Source organism: Emydura macquarii, unplaced genomic scaffold (assembly GCF_026122565.2).
Source record: "Emydura macquarii macquarii isolate MOO-44397 ecotype Brisbane River unplaced genomic scaffold, CSIRO-AGI_Emac_v2 contig_2768, whole genome shotgun sequence".
Taxonomy (NCBI): Eukaryota; Metazoa; Chordata; order Testudines; family Chelidae; genus Emydura; species Emydura macquarii.
In genome coordinates, this window is record NW_027132905.1 from 41,741,942 (window position 1) to 41,763,942 (window position 22,001).

Here is a 22,001-nt window from a genome sequence, read left to right on the forward strand (position 1 = left end):
AGCCAGAGAAAGAGACATGGGAACACAGAGGCAGATGCTCACTGCTGCAATCATTTCCTCTGCTTTTCCTGGATGGAGATGCAAGCTGTGTTTGACACCTAGAGTGACAGGTGCTGAGTTGCAGAAGTTTTATTGCTGACTCACTAGATCAGGTGGGTCTGATTAGCTCCAGCCAAGGGATATAAGGAATGGGAGAGGCTCTCTCTGAGAACTATGGGCTGAAACCAGATGAGTTTCCCTGGAGGAAACCTTGAGAAGGTGAGGTTGAGGTCTGTTTGTTAATTACCAGCAAAAAGGCAAAAGCTAGAAGTGGGCAGGGGTAAGTTTGTACACTAAATGGGGGTGTGCGTGCATGTGTGCAGTAGGTAGGGTATGGCAGAGGCTGTCCGTTTGCACCTAGGCTCTGGTTTCATTTTTTTCATTACTAGTTGTACTATCATAGCACCCAGGAGCTTGGACCAGGGTCTGTCGCCCCCTCCCTCCTCCCCCTTTGTGCTAGGTGCTGCACAGGCCTCACCCAGGACAGAAAGATGACCCTGGCCCCAAAAGGGGGGAGGGGACAGTGTGGAGAGGGTGGGGGAGTGGGATGGGGAGAGACCGGAGAGGAGAGGGGATGGGGCAGGGGCAAGAGAAGGGGATGACAAAGCACCGCTGCCAGGAGGAGCGCTGTCTCCTTGTTTCTGGGCATTCATGCCAGAGGCGTCTGGAGGTGGGAGGGCAGTGTGCTCCCCCACTAGCCACAGCTACGTGTTGCCTCTGGGGGTGATGAGCAGGCTCCAGGCTGCAGCGCGCCCTGGTCTTCCTGCAGCAGACAGTGCCCGCCTGCCTGTCCCCTGCTGGCCATGTCCAGAGCTGGAGCTCACAGCCAGCACAGCTGCCCTGTAAGTCCCGTCTCTGGTGGGAGAGCTGGTGCGGGGTGGGAATTTGTCCCGTGGGTGGCTTCCCAGCTAGGGTCCCCCAGGGCTCGGTGGGTGGGATCACCCCTACCCCCGATGGTCTGGGAACAGGCGGCGAGGGACATGTGCCTGACTGAGCAGGGTGGTGTGTACATTGTGTGGAGGTGGCCCACGTAACACACACACACACACACACACACAGCCGCATGTACGGCCCACAGTGGTAAACTGTTTGAGAACCACGGAGTCGGACCGATCTAGTTCTACTGGTATAACCCTAGGTGGACACGGTCATTCTGGTGTAAAAGGGCCTTTTTCCAGAGTGTCTGAGCTGCAGTTACCCAGTCTCAGTGTCTTGATGTAAGGAGTTCTCAGTGAGTGGGGCCTCGCTCCTTTCAGTATGTTTGGGTCCCTTGTAATTGAGTTCTCCCCATCTAGTAAAGTCTCCGGATACCCTTTTCCCAACACACTTCTGATTTTTTTTTTTTTTTTTAGGCATGCCAAGAGGCATCTTTGGCTTCTTTTTTTCCAGTTGATTAAAGGCTCATAACAGTGTGATATACAAACAAGGATGTAATGAGACATTTATGGGTTCTGTCGCTTTGAGTTAATTAGCAGCCAGTTAGGTTTATCACTGACACGGGGTTTTAATTCATAATCGTTCCCGCTTTTTTTAATAATCAAATGGTATTTAATTAACAATAACTGGCTTTCTGAGTGCACTGTGAGTACACAGGGGAGAGACCCCGTAAACAAAATATAGATAGCTGGAGAGATTCCTAATGCAATCTAGAGCAGTTCTCCGTTTAATAACAACTTGCCCGCTAATTTATTGTGCTGCTGCACTAGGGCAGCCCAGACCAGGGTACATAACCCGGGCCTCTGTTTATTGCAATTGTTAAAGAGCTGCAATTTCATAAGAGCAGCAATAACATGAATCAGTTCCCCCTTAATCAAAGCAGAAGCCTGTTTCGGAGCAGGCCAGGCTGGCTTCCTTCCCTGGTTGGAAGTGACTTGGGATCAGCGAGCATGGGAGCTGGTAGGGCAACATAGCATCTGGTTGTGTCCTCCCTGACCCCACAGGAGATGGAGAGCTACGTTCCGGTTTGGAACCAACCGATACAAGTGACCAGCTAGCTCAGGAAGGGTAGGGGAGGTAGATGGGCAAAGAGGTTGGACTGTAAAGTCAATCTTCAGTAAGCTCTTGCAAAGAGCTCATTTGAACTAGGTGTGCTGCCTTGTCCCTATCCCTGGACAGTTTGATTTCTTTCGAAAGGGCAGGCGAAAAATCTCTTCCGCTGTTTTCTCTTTTGCTCTCAGTGGGATCGTAGGTGTCAGCCAGTGGAATGGCTTTGTGGTGGATTTCCGTGAACCTGACTCCTCCTCTCTGGAGCCCTGGGCCCAGATAAACTCCATGTTGTTTGGAGTCTCATGTAGGGCCTGACCCTGCTCCCGTGGAAGCAGGGCTGGCTACAGGCGTTGTCTTTGATGTGAGATCTAACGCATAAATTGACGTGGGGCAAGGGACTGGGAGTAACGTGAACCTTTTGTGATTTTTGGTGTATAGCAATCAGCTGTCACTAAGTCCAGCTTGCCTGGGGCATGAGAGAGACTGGAATGCCCAAGGGGACTGTCTGTATCTCCAGGGTAAGACAGTTACAGTGATCCAGGAGTTCACACATGGTACTGGGTTGGTGAAATCTAATTATAGACCATACCCTCAGTGTGAGGTGTCTGCCTGGATTTTTGCCCAGCTGCCCTGCGGACGGCACTCATGGTCGTGAGCCACTCCACACAGCATGACACTGATCTTTGTATCTGTTCTGCTCAGGTGACTTTCCCATCCTTCCCCCACACAGCTGATGTGCATTATTAATCACCAGCGTCCCCCCAATGGCTTTCTAGCCCGGTTGGGGAAAGGTGAAGGCACACTGCATGCCTTGTCTCCTGGGACACCTCTGCCAGAGAAGCTCTTTGCTCAAGGAACCTATGGTTCATGGAAGCCCATGTTTCTAGCCACGACTCCTGCCTCAGGGGTCGAGCAGTAAAAATGACAGCACACGAAGGGTGGAGCGTGTGGAAGGCCATCGCTGCACAGGGACATGGGAGTTTGATACCAGCCGGGCTGCTGCTGACGTGACAACGCATCTTCTGCCTCTGTCATGTAAAATACGAATAAAGTTAAATCTGCCCAAGGACCCACAGCTCCATCGTTCTAGAGCAGCTGGAATGGTTCTGCATCAGGCATAGGCTGATAGGTCTAGGAGTTGTGTAAGCTGGTAGCAGCTCTTAAGCCTCCCCATCCCTTCTGCGATTGGGAGGGGGATGAACAAGCCCTTTTTGTCATGGTTGCTGCTGGGTTTCTTTGGGGAGGAGGATAGGAGGTTCTTCTGTCTTGAGCTGACCTGATTGTCTTTATTCCCCTTGGATTGGGACTAAAGCAAAACAAAGGGTGTGCGTGTAACTGGGCACAGGCTCCTCCTGGATTTACCCCACTGGATTCCTGCTTCTTCTATATGCTGGGAAAGCCAGCCTACGCGTCCCCAAGTGATATAGACCTTCTCCGATGTATGTTCTGATCTCCATTTGAGAATCTATACAAGTGGATTGGAGTCCCTCAAGGATCAAACCTTAGACTCCTCTTCTGGCACTGCCTTTGCCCTTTTCTCTTTGCAGTAGGGGGCGAAGGGAGAACAGAAGACAGCCCTAGGTCAGCATACATAAACCGGACTATGTTTCCCCACCAAACACTGGTACAACCGCAGTAGGACCCTGCTAATTCATACTAATGACCGGGAGCTCCACTGCAGATCCCTCAGCCTGATGAGTTAGCAACAAAGGCCACAGAAAGGGAGGTTAATGCATTGCTCTCTGTGTTTATTGGGACAATGGTTTCAGTTTTTAATGACCGATGATGCTTCTTAATGCAGTAGTCTATCAGTCTATTTTAGGGCTCACCCAGGGATCTGCTAGCTGGTGGTGTGTATTTTGTGAAGAAATAATGAAACGTTAGTAACCTATGCCCTCACCACAGAGCCCCTGCTATTAAATCTTTGCTGAGAAGCTGGTGGTTTGTTTTATGGAGCCTATGGATTTGCTATATGTGGATTAAGGGCACAAGAAAACAAACCCATATAATAATTAATTACTAAAACACTAAACCCAATGCCATTTCTGGGGTTCAAGTGGGCCCCCAACTGCCTGTGGCTTAACTCTGCAGTTCTTGGTATGGCCATATTGTACCATCAATGTAAGCAGAATTCCCCATTGATTTCAACTATTGGGTCTATTTACAAATCAGTAGCATCAGTGGGAGACTTATCTGCAGGAAGAATGCAGACCTTTCCTCAAAGAAACTAGATTGCAGTAGGCACTGCCACTTTGATTATTTGTTCCATGGATAGAGATTTAGCGAATAACAGACTGTTAATTTACAGGCAAAATACGCAAAATAACAAATGTAAAAGTTACCAGAATAAACCCTTAAATCAAACGTTATTTAAATCAAAGCACTGAGACAGGAGGGCAGGGTACAGAACTAACCAGGGATCTGGATTGCATCTACACTGCATGAGTATTCACACAACACGGGTTACAGTGCCGCAAATCTTGTCTCACCCTGCACCGAGCTGAGTGCAGAGCCTTGGATAGATTCTTTGGGATGAGCCGTCCTTCATTTGTTTTGAAGTCCTGGATGGGTCTCAGGAGGGGCTGTGGCCAGGATATCACAGAGACCGTCTCTGTGAGAGAGACGCTCTGATAGCTCAAGGAGGTTCCAGCATGACGTTCTATCTGTGCTCTGCATGGAGCAGCAAGAGAGCAGCTACTCCACGCACAAACTGGGGAGCTGATGCCCTCGGACAGTCAATCAGAGTTGTTAATTACCAGCCCCAGCCACCTCTTCTCAAGCTGGCTACAAGGTACAAAGGCGCTGAGTCCCCATTTTAATATATTTATAAAACCCTCCAAAAGTGATGGAGGGCCCAGTCCTGCAAAGAATGAGTGCCTTAAAGCCCCTTTGAACTCAGTGGGAGTGAAAGGTGCTTAGCACCCTCTTCCTCCTCCCCCCCCCAAGCAGGAAGTGCTCAGCACCCCACTGGATCCATTCTTTAATTTGCACCTATTTTATTGGCAAATTGATTTTGCTACACAGCTCTTCCCAGAGCTCTTAGCAGCTGATTCATCATGGCCTCTTGCATGCAAAATTCATTCTGGTCATTGGGAGGCCAGAGAAGGAGGGGATGGGATAAGTGGGGCCGGAAATGGTGTCCAGACATTTCTCCTGGCTGGGATGAAGCACAGTAACTTTGCAGCGAGCTTCAGCACAAAAAGCATCAGTGGGAGCTCTTGAGTGATGAGCATTCGCTCACCCTCTGTATTATAATTACATAGGGAGCTGGGAAGCAGGAACCTGCTTGGTATAATCTCCTCTGGCACCGCCATTTCCTTCCCTCCAATTACACTAATCATCTAGGGAGCTGGGCAGCTATTCGTCACCTTTCATCAGCACACCACTCGAGTGGAAAATATTTAACAACTCATCAGCTCAGCACCCGGCCCCTGGCGTGTGGCCCAGGGTGGGCCTGGAGCATGGGGTGATCGCCTCCAGGTCACACTTTCATAAAGAACCAGTGTTTTTACTCCAGGTCTGTCTGAATTCAAATCACAGCCACTCCCCTTTATGACTCCTGTGTGTGGATTTGATCTCTGGATTGCCAACCCTGGAGATCAAAGGCCACTGTCTGTCCCCTGGGACAACATGGAGAGTGGCAGGGCAGTCTTCTCGCATGCTGATCTGCCAGTGTGTTGTGATCCTGCCCTGGAGGGGCCGCCTCTAGGATTGAGAGGGGCATTTAAGTCCCCATGGTCCATTCAATCCTTGGCCACTCCGCTGTTCCAGGAAGGGCAACACAGCTAGTTGTGGTGTTGTGGCCCAAGGCGAGACAGCAATGAGCAGCAGAAGCAAAGCTAAGAGAAGGGAGAGAGGTGATGAAGGGCCAAGATAGAAAGGGATTGAGGACAAGCTCTGACTGGTTCTCCCCAGTGAGGAGGGCTGTGATAATTTGTTCTCTAGCTCCATGCAGACGCCCATTGGGCCCAGTGCATTTCAGTGGGGACCCAGACGATCCTGGTAGTTTTGCTCATTGTTGTTGAAACCTCTTTCACTGCAGAGGCGAGGGAGTTTTCCCTTGTTAAATGCCTGCAGCTGGAACCTGGAACAGTATGCCAGGCACCAGTGAGAAAGAGGGAGGCATCTGCTATTGTTTTAAATGTAAAGGGATCCAAGCAAGGGAATCACCTGGCCTCAAACACAGAGATGGGGCTGATCCAGGATCCCACACCCAAGCTGCTTGTAATTTGGGGGGAATTCAGATCAGGATCCAAATGTAGCCAGTCAGCCTCATCTCTTTGTACCCATCTGCCTGCATCCACTGTGACACTTGGCTGCCATCTACTGTTAAAAAAGAACCTTAAGCAACAACGTCTAAAACTGCCTGTCGGAGGGTGTTGATCAGAAACGTCTGAACGCTGGATGATTGTTTTATAAGACAAGCTAGTGGATGACCTAGTCTGCACTGACAGGCAGATGGAAAGAGACTTGTGAACATAGTGTTTGAATGAGGCATATTTGGGACCAAATACAGGGACTTGCTTGAGAAGCTAGTGACTATTATTATTTATGATTGCTTTATTAAGCATACATTAGCAGCACCGTACATTTACATGGTGCATTACAAACCTAGAGCAAAACATATACTCTGCCCCAGAGATTTTACAATGCAAATTCTCTTGGCTGTGGTTTTTCTGGGTCAGTAGAATAGCCACAGGGATTTTGGATGGAGAGATTAATGGAGTAAAAATAAACAAGAGTTGTTCCTGATTAATTGCATGTGTGGACATTCTTATTCTGGAATAGGTGCATCCACACATGGAGTTAATCCACTTTAAATTAAAATCCTACTTTATTCCAGATTAATATTCATGTGTAGACAAACCCTAACCTTTACAATCACACCTTTAGTTAATCTGGATTAATTTTCCTGAGTGTCCCCATGTAGATGAGCCCCTAGTGTAAACCATTTCTCTGCCCTGAGAAAGACTTGCCAGTTTATTGCACATAGTCCGAGGCTTATTTGCATACCATTACCCAATGGTCATAACACTGGTTTACTGTTTCCTCTAGGTCCTCTTTTGAGGACGCCTTTATTGCTACGTCATCCGCATATAGCAGCTTCTAACCTTTTCCCATTGGGGTTTTCCCACAGACTGAGAGTCAACTCCTGGTACAGTCCAATCTTTATTTCCTTAGGGATCGTTGTTCCAAAAGAGAAAGGGCTTGTTGTTCTTTGGATCGCCGTTTTAAGGGAGCTATATAATCCATTCACCATAGTTATTAAATCCCAGACACTCTGTGTGAGAATCGTGCCATCCACTTCATCGCATGACTTGGATGCTGGCAGAATGCATTGATTTGGTTCCCGCAACAGCCTTTTATTTGAGTGCACGAGCAAGGAGACGGTGCGTTTTTTCCAGATCCTTCCGGGAGGGTCTAGAAATGGATCGGACCCAAAAACTGGGATCCAGACCCACCCATCTTTTGGAGGAGTCCAAGCCATTGGTCCCTATGTCTATATGATGGGCTAACCCAAACTCTGGGAAGCGATTGGATTCCCCACCCCAGACTTTGACAAAGTTCAGATTCAAACTTCACATCTGCCTCTTCTCTCCACAGCAACCCCCAAACCTGGACAGCCTCTGGCTGGAGCGAAGTGTGGATCTGGAGCTCAGCTTGCAGTTTGGGCCCATCTCTGGATGGATATGCAGGGAGAGGCTGTCTGGTGCATAAATGTGTGTCAACAAACTCAGGGAATAGAAATCCTGAACAGCCCGAGGCAGGGCTGTGTTTTGCTGCATCAACGATTCGGTTGAAGGCTGGATGGCAGGAGCTGAATAAAGACCCTTGCTGAGGAGGAATGGAGCCACGTTCACAAAGGAACTTAGTCACCTACGTACCTTTGTAACTCTGGCCTTGGGTGAACAAACTGCTGCAGAGAGAGCTTTGTTTTGAAAGAAAACGAGGCTGGGTGAAAGGATGCAGATGGGGGGGGGGGGGAGGCATTTTTCTGTTTCTGAATGATTAACGTGCATTATAGCACACCTGGCTTGACAGGCCTGGAGAGTGAAGTCCTCCTCAAGGCTCTGACCCAAAGCCCACGGAGGCTTCTGTGAGCATGGACTCAGACTCGGCATAAACAGCGGCGTGGGCAATGTAGGCAAACAACATGTGTGGAATCTTGATAAGCGTCACCGGGTGTGGTGACAGTAAAAGGTCAGGATCCTGGGTGTCTGTCTGCTCTGAACAACACCCCGCCAGCAGCACAGAGCCCCACCCTTATGGGGGTGGGGAGAACGATTTCAGTGTGGACTCGGGGTGAATCATCATTGAATCATCGCCAACCACACTTCCTGCAGCACTCTGGGTGCAGGGGGTCTCTCTCCCGTCCCTCCCAGGGCTGACCTGCCCAGCCCAGCCCAAACTCGTGAGATATGATTGGGGTGCAGGGGGTCTCTCTCCCGTCCCTCCCAGGGCTGACCTGCCCAGCCCAGCCCAAACTCGTGAGATATGATTGCAGCAGGGCATCCTTTGGTAGTGCTGCTGGCGAAGCTGGTCTAGCTGCAGATGGGTTGCTGATGTAGTTAGCGCTTCCGTGGCATTGCCCCTACTCAGCTTTCCAGAGACATCCAGCCCCAATTGACACACATCCTCCTGCCTTCTGTGTGAAATGCTAAGAAAACAGCTGCGGTCAAGAGAGGTGCTTGATTAAGCTCAAGTAGCTTTTGGATGCTTTGAGGAGGTTATGAAAGGAATTAGCAACTCCCTGAGAGCTTCTCAAGAGCTTGCCGTTTGTTTTCTCTTCGTGATACACATGTACACATTTGGTAAGGCAGAAATTCTCCCAAACAACTCTGGAGTTGGTTCCTTTTTAATTTTTGATGAAAACCCCTCATTAGGTTAGCATTTGTGTTCTCTCCAGATGGCGGAGTCTGTGTGTGCCACTGCAGTCTAATTACAGACATTGATCAAGATTACAACCAGCTGATTTCATTTCTTCCCTTAACTGCAGCTACTTGTGTCTATTAATACTCTTTGTTCACCATGTCCCTCCTGGTACTTTGCAACCCTAGGCCCCAGTGCCCTCCACCGAAACCATAACACAACTGTCGGGACTGCCTGGACTGTTGATTTTAGGTTTGGGTTTTTTTTAAGGCAATGGTGGCTGAAAAGTGCTATGATTAATGGAGAGCTTGCACCTGCTGATTTGGCAGACTCATGTGCGCCTGGCGGCCCCAGGATGTTATATGAGCAATGGAGGTGAAGAACAGCTTAAGAGAAAGGGGGCATGTTCTAAAAGGGGGAACAACTGAGATTGTGTGAAAAGAGGTAAGGGATCACACGGTAGCTAACAAGTGTAGGAGTCTGCTTGATACAGGGGTCTTGGATTCTGCACAGGATTTACCATTTAAAAAGTCCAACAGGTGATGTACTTTTCGCCTCCTGCTTCTTTGCTGAGAAATCAGCTAGAGCAGCATTGGTACTAACCCTGGGGTCATGACTATCTTGCTTTTCTTGGGGAAGTAGTTGAGTGCATCCTAGCCCTCCTTTGCTTCTTAATCATCTCAGGAAGGTAGAGCTCACCAAGAGAGTCGCTTCCCCCCAGCACAGGCAGTTGGTGGAGGAATCGCAATATGTTGCTTTCCTCCCATTTATATGTGAATTTCAAGCTGCCTGCTCTCCCACCCCAAGCCAACAGAACACAGGGATTTAAATCAAGTTCTTGTCTGACTTGCAGCTGGCCGTGGAGAGAGGCAGGCCCACGAGCCTCCTGTTGGCTGGTAGGATTTACTTGCATTGGGTCTGGGCACCTTGGAGTCAGGATGATATTGACAGGGCGGAGGTAGGTTTCAGACGATGATGAGTGAGGAGCTGGGGACCAAGTTGGGGAGAGGTTAATACGTTTTGCTTGGCTGGGCCACAGATAAGGTAGGGGAGACATGACGGGCCTGATTCTCAGTTACTCCAGGGTGCAGGGTAAAGATGGTGGAGGGGATCAAATAGTTTGAAGGCTGCTTTGGGCTGCATGTACCTGGGGCAATCCAGGGGCCTGCCAGCTCCCATTGTGTATTAGAGCAGCCTCAGGGCTGCTCTGACTTAGACCCTCCTTTCTATTGTCCCCTGTGGGCCCTGGGAAACAGGGAATAGCTAGCTGTATGCTGAGATTTTCAACTGCCACAGGGATTTAAGTGCATCTCCCTTTCATTTTAATGGAAGATGTGTCTAAATCTCCTTGCTGGATTTGGAAACCTCCACTGTAGTGAAGTGCATTCCCACGTCCCTGATTCACCCCTGGGCCAGGGGTTGGGAGCAAGACCAGTTCAGAGTCCTTAGGTCAGTTTTATGCCAGCTGGAGGAGTCCGTCCGTCGTCCGTCTCCGTCCCCCCCCCCCCTCTGCACAGGGGGTATTCAGTGGGGGCCACCTCTGCCCACTCTCAGGCCCTGTGTTGCTGTCAGAAGGACACAAAGGGACCATAGCACAACTGGGAATCAGGCCAGCTAAGTCTCTGAATGTGAGGGAGGAACTGCCTAGCACGGTGCATGTGAGGACGAGTAGGAGTTGTGGGACAAAGGAAACGCGGGTCGTCTGCTTGCAATGCCAGCCGCACTGAGCCCAGTGGACACTTTCGGCCTCCATGGCATGAAGGCTAGAGTGAAGACAGCAGCCCAGAAAGAGACCCAAATGGCAAGCTGCCAAGAAGCAGGGCGGGTGTCTAGTTCAGTGCCAGGCTCCCGCGTGAATTGCCCGTCTGTCTTTGTTCGGTATTTCTGAAACGGAAATCAAATCAAACGAATTCGGAATAACAATGGGCCTGGCTGGGGAGGTTTTGGCTTACGAATCATGTTTAGAAAAGGGAGCTGGAGCTGGAGAGAGTGGGTGGGATGGATCCAAAATGGCAAAACTCTCCCCCACACCTCTGGAACCTGCTTGAAAGAGAGACCCATGCTGTGGGGGAAACCTCAGCTAAGTGATTGGTCTCACTAACAGCTGTGCTAAATATCCTGTACCCAGAGGTTTTCTGTGCACATTTCTCCTGGACGTCATCTTGTCTAGGAGTTTGATCGGGGGCTGGGAATTGAAACTCTTGGGTTTTTCCCCTGCCATGGGCTCCCTGTGAGTGAGTCGCTTAACTTCAGTTTGCTCCAATGTACAGTGGAGAGGGTTGGACTTTTTCTACCTCACACAGGGGGTCAGGTGGTTTTAATAGTATAAGTAAAGTCCAAATCCTTGGAGACAAGACACTATAGAAGAAAGGACCCAGTCCTGCAACCCCCCCTTACACCGCCCCCAAGAGTGGGTAGATAGCTATGGAACTGCTAGGACTTTCTGTGGTGTCTGCCTGACAGCTGCCATTTAATGTGAGTAATGCTTCCTCATGTTGCAGCTCTGGTGCAGGAAGTCTGGGGGGGCACTGCCAGAGAAAGGGTTACTCCCATGAGAAAGGATAGAGGCCTGAATCTGTAAATCCTATCACATGCCCTCATAATGCTGGCCCTGATTCCTCCTTGCAGACTTGTTCTGGGTGCGGTTTGGGTGTGCCGTCCATTGCACGCTGAGTTTTGCTGTCTGAGACGCTCCCATTTAGTGTCTGGGATTGCATGCCTGGAATATAAAAAGGCCAAGCCCTTTAGTGAGCTGTGGAAGAACATCTGCTCAGGGAAGTGGTGAGGAGAGAGAGAGCTGTAACAGCCCTTCAGTTCCATGGAAAACTGATGATGGGGCATCATAACACGGCAAGAACCAGCCACGGTACCTATGTGCACTCAATGAGACAATAGCAGCGTCATCCTTTGACTAGCACCATTCTGGAGCTCTGGACGGGGGGATTGCTCCCCCGCAGTGTAATGTGTACATTAGACAATGCCAAAGTGTGCATTAAAGGTGAGCTGGGAACCCCGTAATGGCCAGAATTACACTGATAGCTACACTTCCTAAGGATTCCGGCTCCAGCAGATCTACAGAGCTGATCAGATAAATAAGAAAAGTGAGGGATAAAGGGAAACCTGTTTGTACCCAGCCTGCCTTGAAGATGTTTACACTGCCATCCATCAAAATTTTCCCTTTGATGTAACTTGGCTGGAGATGGCACATGCATTCCAAAGCAGCTTTCATCCCAGCTTTCCAAAACCCTTGTCGATCAGCCGGCAACATCTCACATCCAGACAAATGGACTGAGCTTCAGACACAAGCTTCTGCAGGGATTTCTAGATTTACTGTGGCTTTAAAGGTGCCATACAAGTCTGCTATGGCCATCTACATGTTAATAGATGATGTAAATAAAGAGATGGGGCTGAGCAAAAACTCCAACTCTAAACACCCTGAACTTTGGGATGTTAACTTTATGGCTCGGGCCCAGTTCATGTTCATACACATGTGGCCATCCCCAGAGAGAGAAAGGGACTTGCACAAGGTCCCATGGTGAGTCTGTGGCAGAGCTAGAAATTAACCAAGGAATCCTGGCGCCTCGTGCCCTGCTCTGACCACTAGACTGTGCTTCCAGATGCACAATAAAGGCAGTCATAACAAGGTTAACAGGGGGTTAATCATACTATTAGGGGCTGGACCAGCTGTGGGAGTCTCCCATGGCCTCCCCGCTCCGCCTTCACTGGGTGCTGGGATGCAGACCTGTGAGTGGAGGTTTTGGTTCTGTTGCGCTGAGCTGTCCTTTTACAAATCACAAAGAGAGCAATGAGGCTGCATGTGGGGGATGGCTGTAGGGGTTGTGGTGGAGAGGAGAAGGAATCCCTCCTCCTCCTCCCCCCCCCAATGCTGTGGAACAGCAGCAGCCTAGTTTAGTCCTGCAGTGGCACCTGTGGCCACCAGTGCATCGCTAGCCGGGGCAAGAATGGCCAGTGCGCCCCACTCCTCTCCCCCATAGTCCTAGATGTTCTGGTGTTGCCTTCCCCTTCCCAGCTGCCACACTGCTCCGCATGCTGAGGTGCATGGAACCTGCCATATCGATGAAGAACTACAAGAATGTTCACACTCCCAGCCGCTGTGAGCTCAGTCCAGATGTATCCGAGTCGGAGGGGATCTGCCTGTACAATCCTGCCTGTGAGCTTTAAATGGCAGTGATGCTATGGCTGCTGGCCGAGGGCATGAGTTCTTCCTAGCGTGGGTGGGCAAATGCAGAAGAAATGCACGTGGGTTTCTTTGGAAGAGCTCTTTCCAATCAGAATGGGGATCAGCTTCTCTCTCTTTCCAAAACCTCATCAGCGTCACCCAAGCTGCTGACTTGAGAGAATGCTGAAAAAGAGTTGTCTGACTCCAGAGCCTTAAGGATGCTGATGAAGAGGAAATTAAAAAAAAAAAGACAACGCCCATCAAGATGAAAACACCCCTTCTTGGCACTACTGAGGTCTTTAGACAGCTGAGGCAGAGCTGCTTATTTTTTCCACTACGCTGGGGACCGAGCGTTTCAAGATTTGGAGACTAAAAATCTCTCTTTCTCACACATAAGGACACATCATTTTGCAAGGGAGAATCACACCCCGGGCCCATAGCTGCTGCTGTAGCCTTGGTGTATTCAGCAAACTGTTCCCCAGCACCCCCAATTTAAGCTCCTAAATCAACTTTCATAATTTTGCTAGAAACTAAAAATCATGGACTTAATATAGACATTGGTTTTATGTCTCTTTACAACAATCTGGAATCCACTAATCTTCCTTGTCCTATGACTGTAGAGGTGTCAGTTGTCCACTTCATCTTGAATGGTTTCTTGGAACATGAGTTAACTCCTTATGCTTAACAGTCTGTTCCACCTTGCAATTAGCTGTGGCATACTGAATCTAAGTATCTTTCCCAGACCTGAAGCACAGCTCTGTGTAGCCTGAAAGCTTGTCTCTTTCACCACCACAAGCTGGTCCAATAAAAGATATTACCTCCCCCACCCTGTGTCTCTCCTATCCTGGGACCAACATGTCTACAACAACACTGCAAATACATTTATAATTGAATGCTACAACCTACTGTAAATGCTGCATTACTTAGAAGTCTGTGTGTTTATAATTTTGGGGCAAAATGATGTGGTAAAGAGTCATATAAGGGATGTGAGCAGAGGTGCTGTACCAGGCCTCAGCGAATTAGTGGAGAGCTCTGAAAGATATTACAAGTGCCCCCAAAGTGCTGTTGCAAAGCACTCATTCTATTTAGGAAATGATTAAGAGCAACTGGATGGGAGACAATAAATGATTAAACCTGTTCCATGAATTGCAACCCAGGGACATCAAAAGCCTTCTGCTTGCCTTTAGCCCTTTCAATACATTGCTGACAATTTAGGTGACCTTTTTGGATTTAAAGAATCAACCAGAAGCAAGATTCATAAAGCCAAAAGAAGACTTTTTTTTTTTTTTTGGTAAACAAGCAGGAGTTGTTCTCATCAGTTTCACTTCCTGATTCTCACACTCACCATAATGTTGTGGGCTGTAGAGGAAGTTTTAAATAAAAGCTCTTCACTGAACAATGAGGCATTAAACATTTATTTTCATACTAGGTTTGTTAGTCTTATAAAGATCAACAGCTGCCTGAAAGAGAGTCCCTTTCAATTTGAAAGCATTCACTCCAGCACTTTAAAAGAAGTTGGTGTTCTTTTGTTTTTTTTAATACTTGTATAGAAAATTAAAAGTGAAAAAGTCGATTTTTCAAGGCTCAAATGGCACTTAGATACTTAACTCCCATTTATGAAAATCTACCCCAAAATCTTTGACTAATGTTGTCTCTTTTCCTTTTGGCAAAGACTTATATACAGATTATCCCCCACTTGTGTTTCTAATGGAGCTTGAAATGGCTTTGTTCTTCCTCTTCTTGTTGTGCATGTGCTAATTAAAAGCCAAATCAACAAATGTTTGCGCAAATAAGGCAGATCTATGACAGGACGACTAATCTTAGGGATTGCAGTAATTGTCTAGACTCAGAATCGTGGACTTTGTGGGGGCGTAAAGATGGAGGAGGGTTGTAGGTTTATTGGATATTGGGGAATTTTGGGGGAAAGGAGGAGCCTATGCAGGAAGGATGGGCTCTACCTGAACCAAACTGGAACCAGACTGCTGGCGTGTAAAATTGAAAAGCTTGTAAAGGATTGTTTTAAACTATGGGATTGGGCTAAACCAACAGGTGTGGAGGATCACGTGGTTGGGGTGCAGGTATCCCTTAGAGATGAATTTATTAAAGGAGGACTCTATTGCATAGTAAAGAGGATAGAAAAGAAGTTGGTAAAGTACAGGTGGGAGCTAGTGAAGAATGATCAAATGTAAAAGAGTCCCATTTAAATACAACACATGAAAGCAAGCTTCTGAATATAGACAAAATGTAGAAGTGCTTATATACAAATGCTAGCAGTCTAACTACTAAGATGGGTGAGCTAGAGTGGTTCACATTAAATGAGGATATTGATATAACAGGCATAACTGAAATTTGGTGGAATGAGGATGTGGAAATAGCAGGGTACAAAATAAATAGGAACTACAGAGTAGGTAGTGCTGGTGAGAGATTTGCTGTATATATGAAAGAAAGCACAGAGTCAAATAAAGTAAAAATCTTAAATGAACCAAACAATATCATAGATTCTCTAAGGATAGAAATTCTATGCTTGACTAGGAGTATAGCAGTAGGAATATACCACCAACCACCTGACCAGGATGGTGACGGCAATTGTGATTCGAGAGGCTACAAAGGCAAGAAATGCAAAAATAATAGTGGGGGATTTCAACGCTCCCCCTTTTGACGGGGAACATGTCGCCTTAGGAAGGATGCAGAGATTAAATTTCTAGACACCTTAAATGACTGCTTCTTGAGGCAGCTAGTCCTGGAACCCACGACTGGAAAGAAGTCCGAAGTGGAGTACTAGCTCTGGTCCACAAGATGAATACAGCTGAACTGCTCCATAATACGCAGCAGGTTTAAAACAAACAAAAGAAAGTACATCTTCCCACAGCCAGCCCATGGAACTCGTTGCCAGGGGATGTTGTGAAGGCCAAAAGTATAACTGGATTTAAAAAAGAATGAAATGAAACTCATGGAGCATCGGTCTATCAAAGGCTATTAGCCAAGAGTGTCGGGGTCAAGGATGCAACCCCCTGCTCTGGGTGTCCCTAAACCTCCAACCGCCAGAAGCTGGGACTGGATGACGGGGTGGATCACACAAAATTGCCCTGTTCTGTTCATTCCTTCTGAAGCATCTGGGGCTGGCCACTGTTAGACTGGATACTGGAATAGCTGGATGATTGTCTGGCCCACTATGGCCAGGCTTATGTTCTTACAAAGAACTGCTTACCTACAAAGCTGACAATTATCAGACTAGATGTTGTTTTGGATTTAGTTAAATTAGACGCCCCAGAGCTCTGTGCAGGTGGCACCCTAAATCCATGCAGATCTCTTTGCAGAACAAAGGTCTGATATAGGAGAGGGATAAACCCAGCAGGACTTACATTCAGTCTGATGCTACAATGATTTTGCTGCCCTAGCTTTGATTTATTGTAGATGTACCTGTGTTGCCCCTGGCATCTTTACTTGGATAGGGATCCCTAAGAGGCAAACAAAGATAGCTGCAACCGTGTCCGATATAGGCTCCGCCATGAACAGACTGGCAAAGTTTTCAAATTCATGCTTATTATCTTTTTGGATTGGCGGGGAGACAATATAGTCAGAGCAGGAGCCTGAACATCATGACTCTTGTTTCATAGATGGTCAGAAGAGACCATTAATGATCATCTAGTTGACTCCTGTATATCGCAGGTCAGAGAATTTGACACAGTACTTCCTGTGTAGTGCCCATAATCTGTGGCTGAGCTAGAGAATATGTCTAAGCAGGGTTCTGTTCCTGATTCTGGAAGGGCAGATGATCTAGGGGTCAGAGTAGAGGATCGGAACCATGGGCTCTACCCTTAGATCTGTCTCTAGCATCCTTTGTGACCTCAGGGAAGTTAGTTAACCCCTCCGTGCCTTGGTTTTCCATCTGTAAAATGGGGATAATGTTCTCCTACTTTTTATAAAGAGCTTCAGGATGCTTGAATGGAAAGCACTATTGCAATGCAGTGTTGTTATTGTTTTATGACATCAGGAATCTAGAATATTTATCCTTGAACGTTCTTAACTTCACTAACTTTAAAAAAAAAAAAAAACCAAGCCTCAGTGCCAACCTCAGCAGCTTCATTCTTTTTTTCCTGCTGTAATGTTTGATCCAAAAATCTTACAAACCGCAGCTGTGATTTTTGACAATGGATCCGGGTCGTGTAAAGCTGGTATTGCAGGAAAGACTGCACCAAGATCGATCATTACCTCAGTGATTGGTCATCCTAAAGTGGAAGCAGCTGTGCCTAGAGATGGCCAGGAGGAATACTATGTTGGAGAAGAAGCTCTGTCCAAATGGGAGGTCTTATCTTTAAAATACCCTATTGACCGTGGCATAGTTGCAGCTTGGGATGACATGGAGGTGCTCTGGAGACACATCTATGAAAGTGAGCTTGGAATAGACTCCAGCGAGAGGCCAGTGCTAATGAGTGAGCCCCCTCTGAATCCTCTTCACAATCGAGAAAAAATAACTGAGCTGATGTTTGAGCATTTTAAGGTACCAGGTCTGTATCTATCTGTCCAGGCTCCACTAGCATTGTATGCATCGGCTCGTACCACTGGAATGGTAATGGACAGTGGAGATGGAGTTACCCATACAGTGCCCATCTACGAGGGACACTGCTTATCTCATGCTGTTTCCAGGCTGGATGTTGCAGGCAGGGATATCACTGAATACCTCATGAGGCTCCTTTCGGCAAGGGGCCATTCTATCATGAGCAGCGCCAAGAGAAATATGGTGAACGACATCAAGGAGAAGTTCTGCTATGTGGCTCTAGATCCCAGCCAAGAAATTAAGAGGAACTCAGAGGAGGTCCTGAAAGGTTATAAACTGCCTGATGGAAATGCCATCAAAATTGGTCTTCCCCTCTGCAGAGCACCAGAAATTCTTTTCACGCCAAGCAGCATTGGCATTGATGCCCCAGGGCTTCATACCATGATTTCCAACAGTGTTACAAAGTGTGATGGGGATATTTGCCAGCATCTTTATGGCAATGTGGTCTTGTCTGGTGGATCATCCCTCTTCCAGGGACTAGATGAGAGGCTGTTTAAAGAGATAGAACAACAAGCCCCTAAAGGAGTTCCTGTGAGGATTGTAGCATCGGCAGACAGGAAGTGCTCTGTGTGGATCGGAGCTTCCATCATTACCTACCTGGCATCCTTCGTTCCAATGTGGGTTACTGTTTGGGACTACAAAGAATATGGACCGTCTGTGGTGCACAGAAAATGTTTTTAAGAGAACTGATATCATGGCAGGATTTTACCTGTGTCAGATACCATTGAGAATTGTATTAAAGCGTTAATTGGGGGAGGAGGAATGACCCACTTGTGTGATGGTGATTGAATAAATATGAAAAAATGTGTTAAGTGATTTTTGCAATGTTGTTGTAGCTCTGTTGGTCCCAGGATATTAGAGAGACAAGGTGGGTGAGGCAATATATTTTATTTGATCAGCTTCTGTGGGTGAGGAGACAAGTTTTCGAGTTACACATAGCTACAGGCCCTGAAGAAGAGGCCAGGGTAGCTCAGAAACTTGTCTCTTTCACGAACAGAAGTTGTCCATTAGAAGATATTACATCACCCACCCTGTCTGTCTGTTGTATTTATAAGGTGGCTCATCATCTTGGAATCAATGCGATTAGTTAGTTATAGCCTAAAATGCGGATGCTCCAGGGGATAAACTGATCACAACAATTGCCAAGCAGGAATTATACCCACACCGTCTCCTTCCTCCTCCCTGCACACTGGCTTTGCACTTTGTGCAATCATTTGTGTCCATGCAAAGTGTGTGTCAAATGCCTCCATGTTAGGATGGTAGATGTAAATTACTGTCAAGATCCGGGCAATGGAGAATCATGCCCCTACTTTGTAAAGAGAATTCCTGCTGAGACTGTCACTTAATGCCAGTGGTTTTTCCTCATGATATCACCTACCCTTTAGGGACTAGGCTAAGATCCAGCAAACTCATTTCACATCAGCTCCAGAGTGGGCTTTTATGACTGAGACTAGATGGGATTCGAACCTCTGCTCGAGAGTCACTTTGCTCTGGAGTACGTTCTCTGACTCCTCCCCCTGGCAGGTGACGGAATGCTGGCAGGCGCTCCTTCTCCACTAGGGCGGCGCTCTCACTCTTGTCATTCCCCTCTGTGTGACTGGCGGCCCTTCTCTATGGTGTAACTCCCACGTCTTTCGTCGGCTCTGTGACTGGCGGACCTTCCGAGGGGTGGCGCTCTCTCATTCGGCTCGCCTCTCGATGGCACGTTAAGAGCTCCGCTCGTCTGCGGTCTCTATGGTTCGGGGGAAGCAGGTCGGCGCTGCCCCTCTGGTGACACGTCTCTCTCGACGCCGCCCGTCGTTGGGCCCTGGCCGCCATTTTACGTGAGTTGCGGTCGGTGGAGCCGGACGGCCGGAGCCGGGAGCCACGCTAGCCGAGGGGAGCTGGGCCTCTTCCCCGCCCCGCCATGCCCTCCTCGCCGCTCCGGGTGGCCGTGGTCTGCTCCAGCAACCAGAACCGCAGCATGGAGGCGCACAACATCCTTAGGTAACCGGGGCCCGCCTGTCACCCCACCCCCGACCGGGCCTGCCCTGCCCGTCGTGACCCTTCCCCCTCCCCCCGGGACTGGGTGCACCCCCCCAGTCCTCGCTTACCGCCGCCAACTCTGCACCGGGGCCTGCCCGGGCGCGGGTCCCCATCTGCCCGCCCACGCACCGGGCCCAGCCCGTTCTCCCATGAGCGCCCGCCGCGAGCGAGGGGAAAGCTCGTGATAGTCTCAGGCGACCGAGCCTCCCTCCCCCCAGCTCTGCGCACCCAGGCCTGGCCTCTGGGCTCCCCTGCCGCCCGCCCGCTTCCTTTGGCCCGTGCGGCCTGGGACTGGCCCCGCTGGGGCCGGAGTGGCGAGGGTTGACCCGGCCCCCCGTGAGATTGTGGCCCAGATTGCTGGTCTCTGGCCGGTCCCGGCCCGGTATTGAAATTTGGGGGGTTCGAGTCAACTCCCCGCCGGAGATCGGGACACGCCGCCGCTAGCCTCGCTGGAGTCCCAGGCTGTGTGTGTGCCCGAGGACCGCCCTTAACCTCCTTGGGCACGAGTCTAGGCCCTATCCCGGGCGGCTCCTCGGTCCCAAATAACCAGGTGTTCTCCCCATAGTGCCTCTAAGGTCGGCCTGTGCTTTAGGGCTGATCCCAGAGCTAAAACGGCCAGTGTACCCTTCCTCATCACCTCCCCCCCCCCTCCCCCCGCGTCCTCCCCCGCAGCTGATCCTTGCAGACCCAGAGCTTCTAGGTGTTGGGCAAGCTAAAACCAAACTGCCCCGGCATCATCCACCTTCTCCAAGTACACCGCAGGGGTTCAGAGACTTGAGCCCCTTCCCTCTGGCTTGTTAGAGGAAAACTGGATAGCCCACTCAGCTCTGAATGTCTAATTTTCCCGTCAAGAATATGGTCGCTTGCATATTTAGTCTGGAAGTATTTTCAACTCTTCACTTAGTTAAGAGTGGAAAAAACAGAGAGCAAAAGGAAGGAGAAAAAAGTGTTTAGCCAGAAAGTGTGTTGTTGAATCTTCCTCATCTAGCACAAGAACGGGACCTAGGTCTTTGTTTAAAATCAAGTGAAAGGAAAATTTATGAATAAACCATGGAATACATTTAAAAGGTTTTTAAAGTACAGATGGCTTGTGAACAATAAAATATCACTATCAGTGGTGGCAGCCATCTTGGGCCAAGGCACTATACGATGTTAACATTCAAACTCATTGTGAAACTTCCTGAGACAATAATACCGTAAACATAATGTTGTAAACAGTCACTGCTTTTTCCGTTACTAAACACTAACAGTTATTTAAAATGAAGGAATTTTAAAAATGCAATATACTTTTCACATTGTGCTGTTTTACTCTTTGTATTTCTCTCAGCTCCTACAAGGGAAACGGATGAAGTCACTTTCACTTTCAGGTTCCCAATGCTGCAAGTTCTGTTCCGATTTAAAAAAAAAAAATCACGAAAACATTTTTATTGGTCTTAGATCTTGCAAATAAGCTTTTAGCTTGTTAGCACAAAGCTTAGGTTTTAAAAAATACAAGTTAATAGTTAGCCTCTTAAAATCAGCATGAAAGGGCAACTGTCTTGATGAAAATGTTTTTTCTTGTGTGATGATGCCTCAGACCATTAAAACTGCAGTAAGTTATAAAACTAATTTACTTTTTCCATTTCCAAAATGGCAGACGAAATACAGTGTTGATAAGTGCAAAATAATGCACATTGGAAAACATAATCCCAACTAGACACACAAAGGATTGTGTCTAAATTAGCTGTTACCACTCAAGAAAGAGACCTTGGAGTCATCGTGGATAGTTCTCTCACTACTCCAGCTCAGTGTGTAACAGCAGTCCAAAAAAAAAAAATCTAACAAAATGTTAGGAACCATTAGGAAAGGGATAGATAAGACAAAAAAAATCAATACCATTAAATAAATCCACCTTGATTACTGTGTGCAGTTCTGGTTGCCCCATGTCAAAAAGACAAATCAGAGTTGGAAAAACCTACAGAAAAGGGCACCAAAAATTATTAGGGGTATGGACAGCTTCCATTTGATGAGAGCTCTTTTAGAAAAGAGTCAACTAAGGCGGGTATGATAGAAGTCGATTAAAATCATGTATGGTGTGGTGAAGGTGAATAGGGAAGTGTTATTTACTCCTTCAGATAACACACTCACCAGGGTCACCCAGTGAAATTAATAGGCAGCAGGTTACTTCTTCACACAGCACACAGTTAACCTTTGGAACTCATTGTTGTGGGATGTCATGAAGGCCCAAAGTATAAGTGGGTTCAAAAAAGAATTAGATAAGTTCATGGAGGAAAGGTCCATTAACAGCTATTAGCCAAGATGGTCAGGGGCGCAACACCATGCTCTGGGTATCCCTAAACTTCC

General features: G+C 48.0%; 2 protein-coding genes and 1 long non-coding RNA gene across 4 annotated transcripts in view; all 3 read left to right on the plus strand.

The window, feature by feature from the left end:
- Positions 1-209: 209 nt before the first annotated feature.
- LOC137165780 (uncharacterized) lies at positions 210-10,324 on the plus strand. Its single transcript, XR_010923490.1, has 3 exons — positions 210-258; positions 7,630-8,453; positions 8,572-10,324. It is a non-coding gene; the product is annotated as an uncharacterized lncRNA (long non-coding RNA).
- A 6,856-nt stretch (positions 10,325-17,180) lies between these two features.
- On the plus strand, positions 17,181-18,314 carry LOC137165781 (actin-related protein T2-like). Of its 2 annotated transcripts, XM_067567230.1 has the most exons (2): positions 17,214-17,321; positions 17,382-18,314. In XM_067567230.1, the coding sequence occupies exon 2, from the start codon at positions 17,436-17,438 to the stop codon at positions 18,312-18,314; it is 879 nt and encodes a 292-aa protein (XP_067423331.1). In that variant the 5' UTR covers positions 17,214-17,321; positions 17,382-17,435. The 2 variants fall into 2 exon arrangements, with proteins under 2 accessions (XP_067423330.1, XP_067423331.1); XM_067567229.1 differs by having other exon boundaries at positions 17,181-18,314.
- Positions 18,315-19,361: 1,047 nt separating this feature from the next.
- Positions 19,362-22,001, plus strand: part of SSU72 (SSU72 homolog, RNA polymerase II CTD phosphatase) — a 57,727-nt gene continuing 55,087 nt past the window's right edge. The window contains exon 1 of the mRNA XM_067567231.1: positions 19,362-19,619. Coding sequence (XP_067423332.1) covers positions 19,540-19,619 — 80 coding nt within the window. The 5' untranslated portion in view covers positions 19,362-19,539. The remainder of the gene's footprint in view (positions 19,620-22,001) is intronic.

Bases quoted from the DNA above. Each gene is read 5' to 3' on its own strand.
- LOC137165781 (XM_067567229.1), top strand. From the start codon at position 17,181: ATGTTTGATCCAAAAATCTTACAAACCGCAGCTGTGATTTTTGACAAT.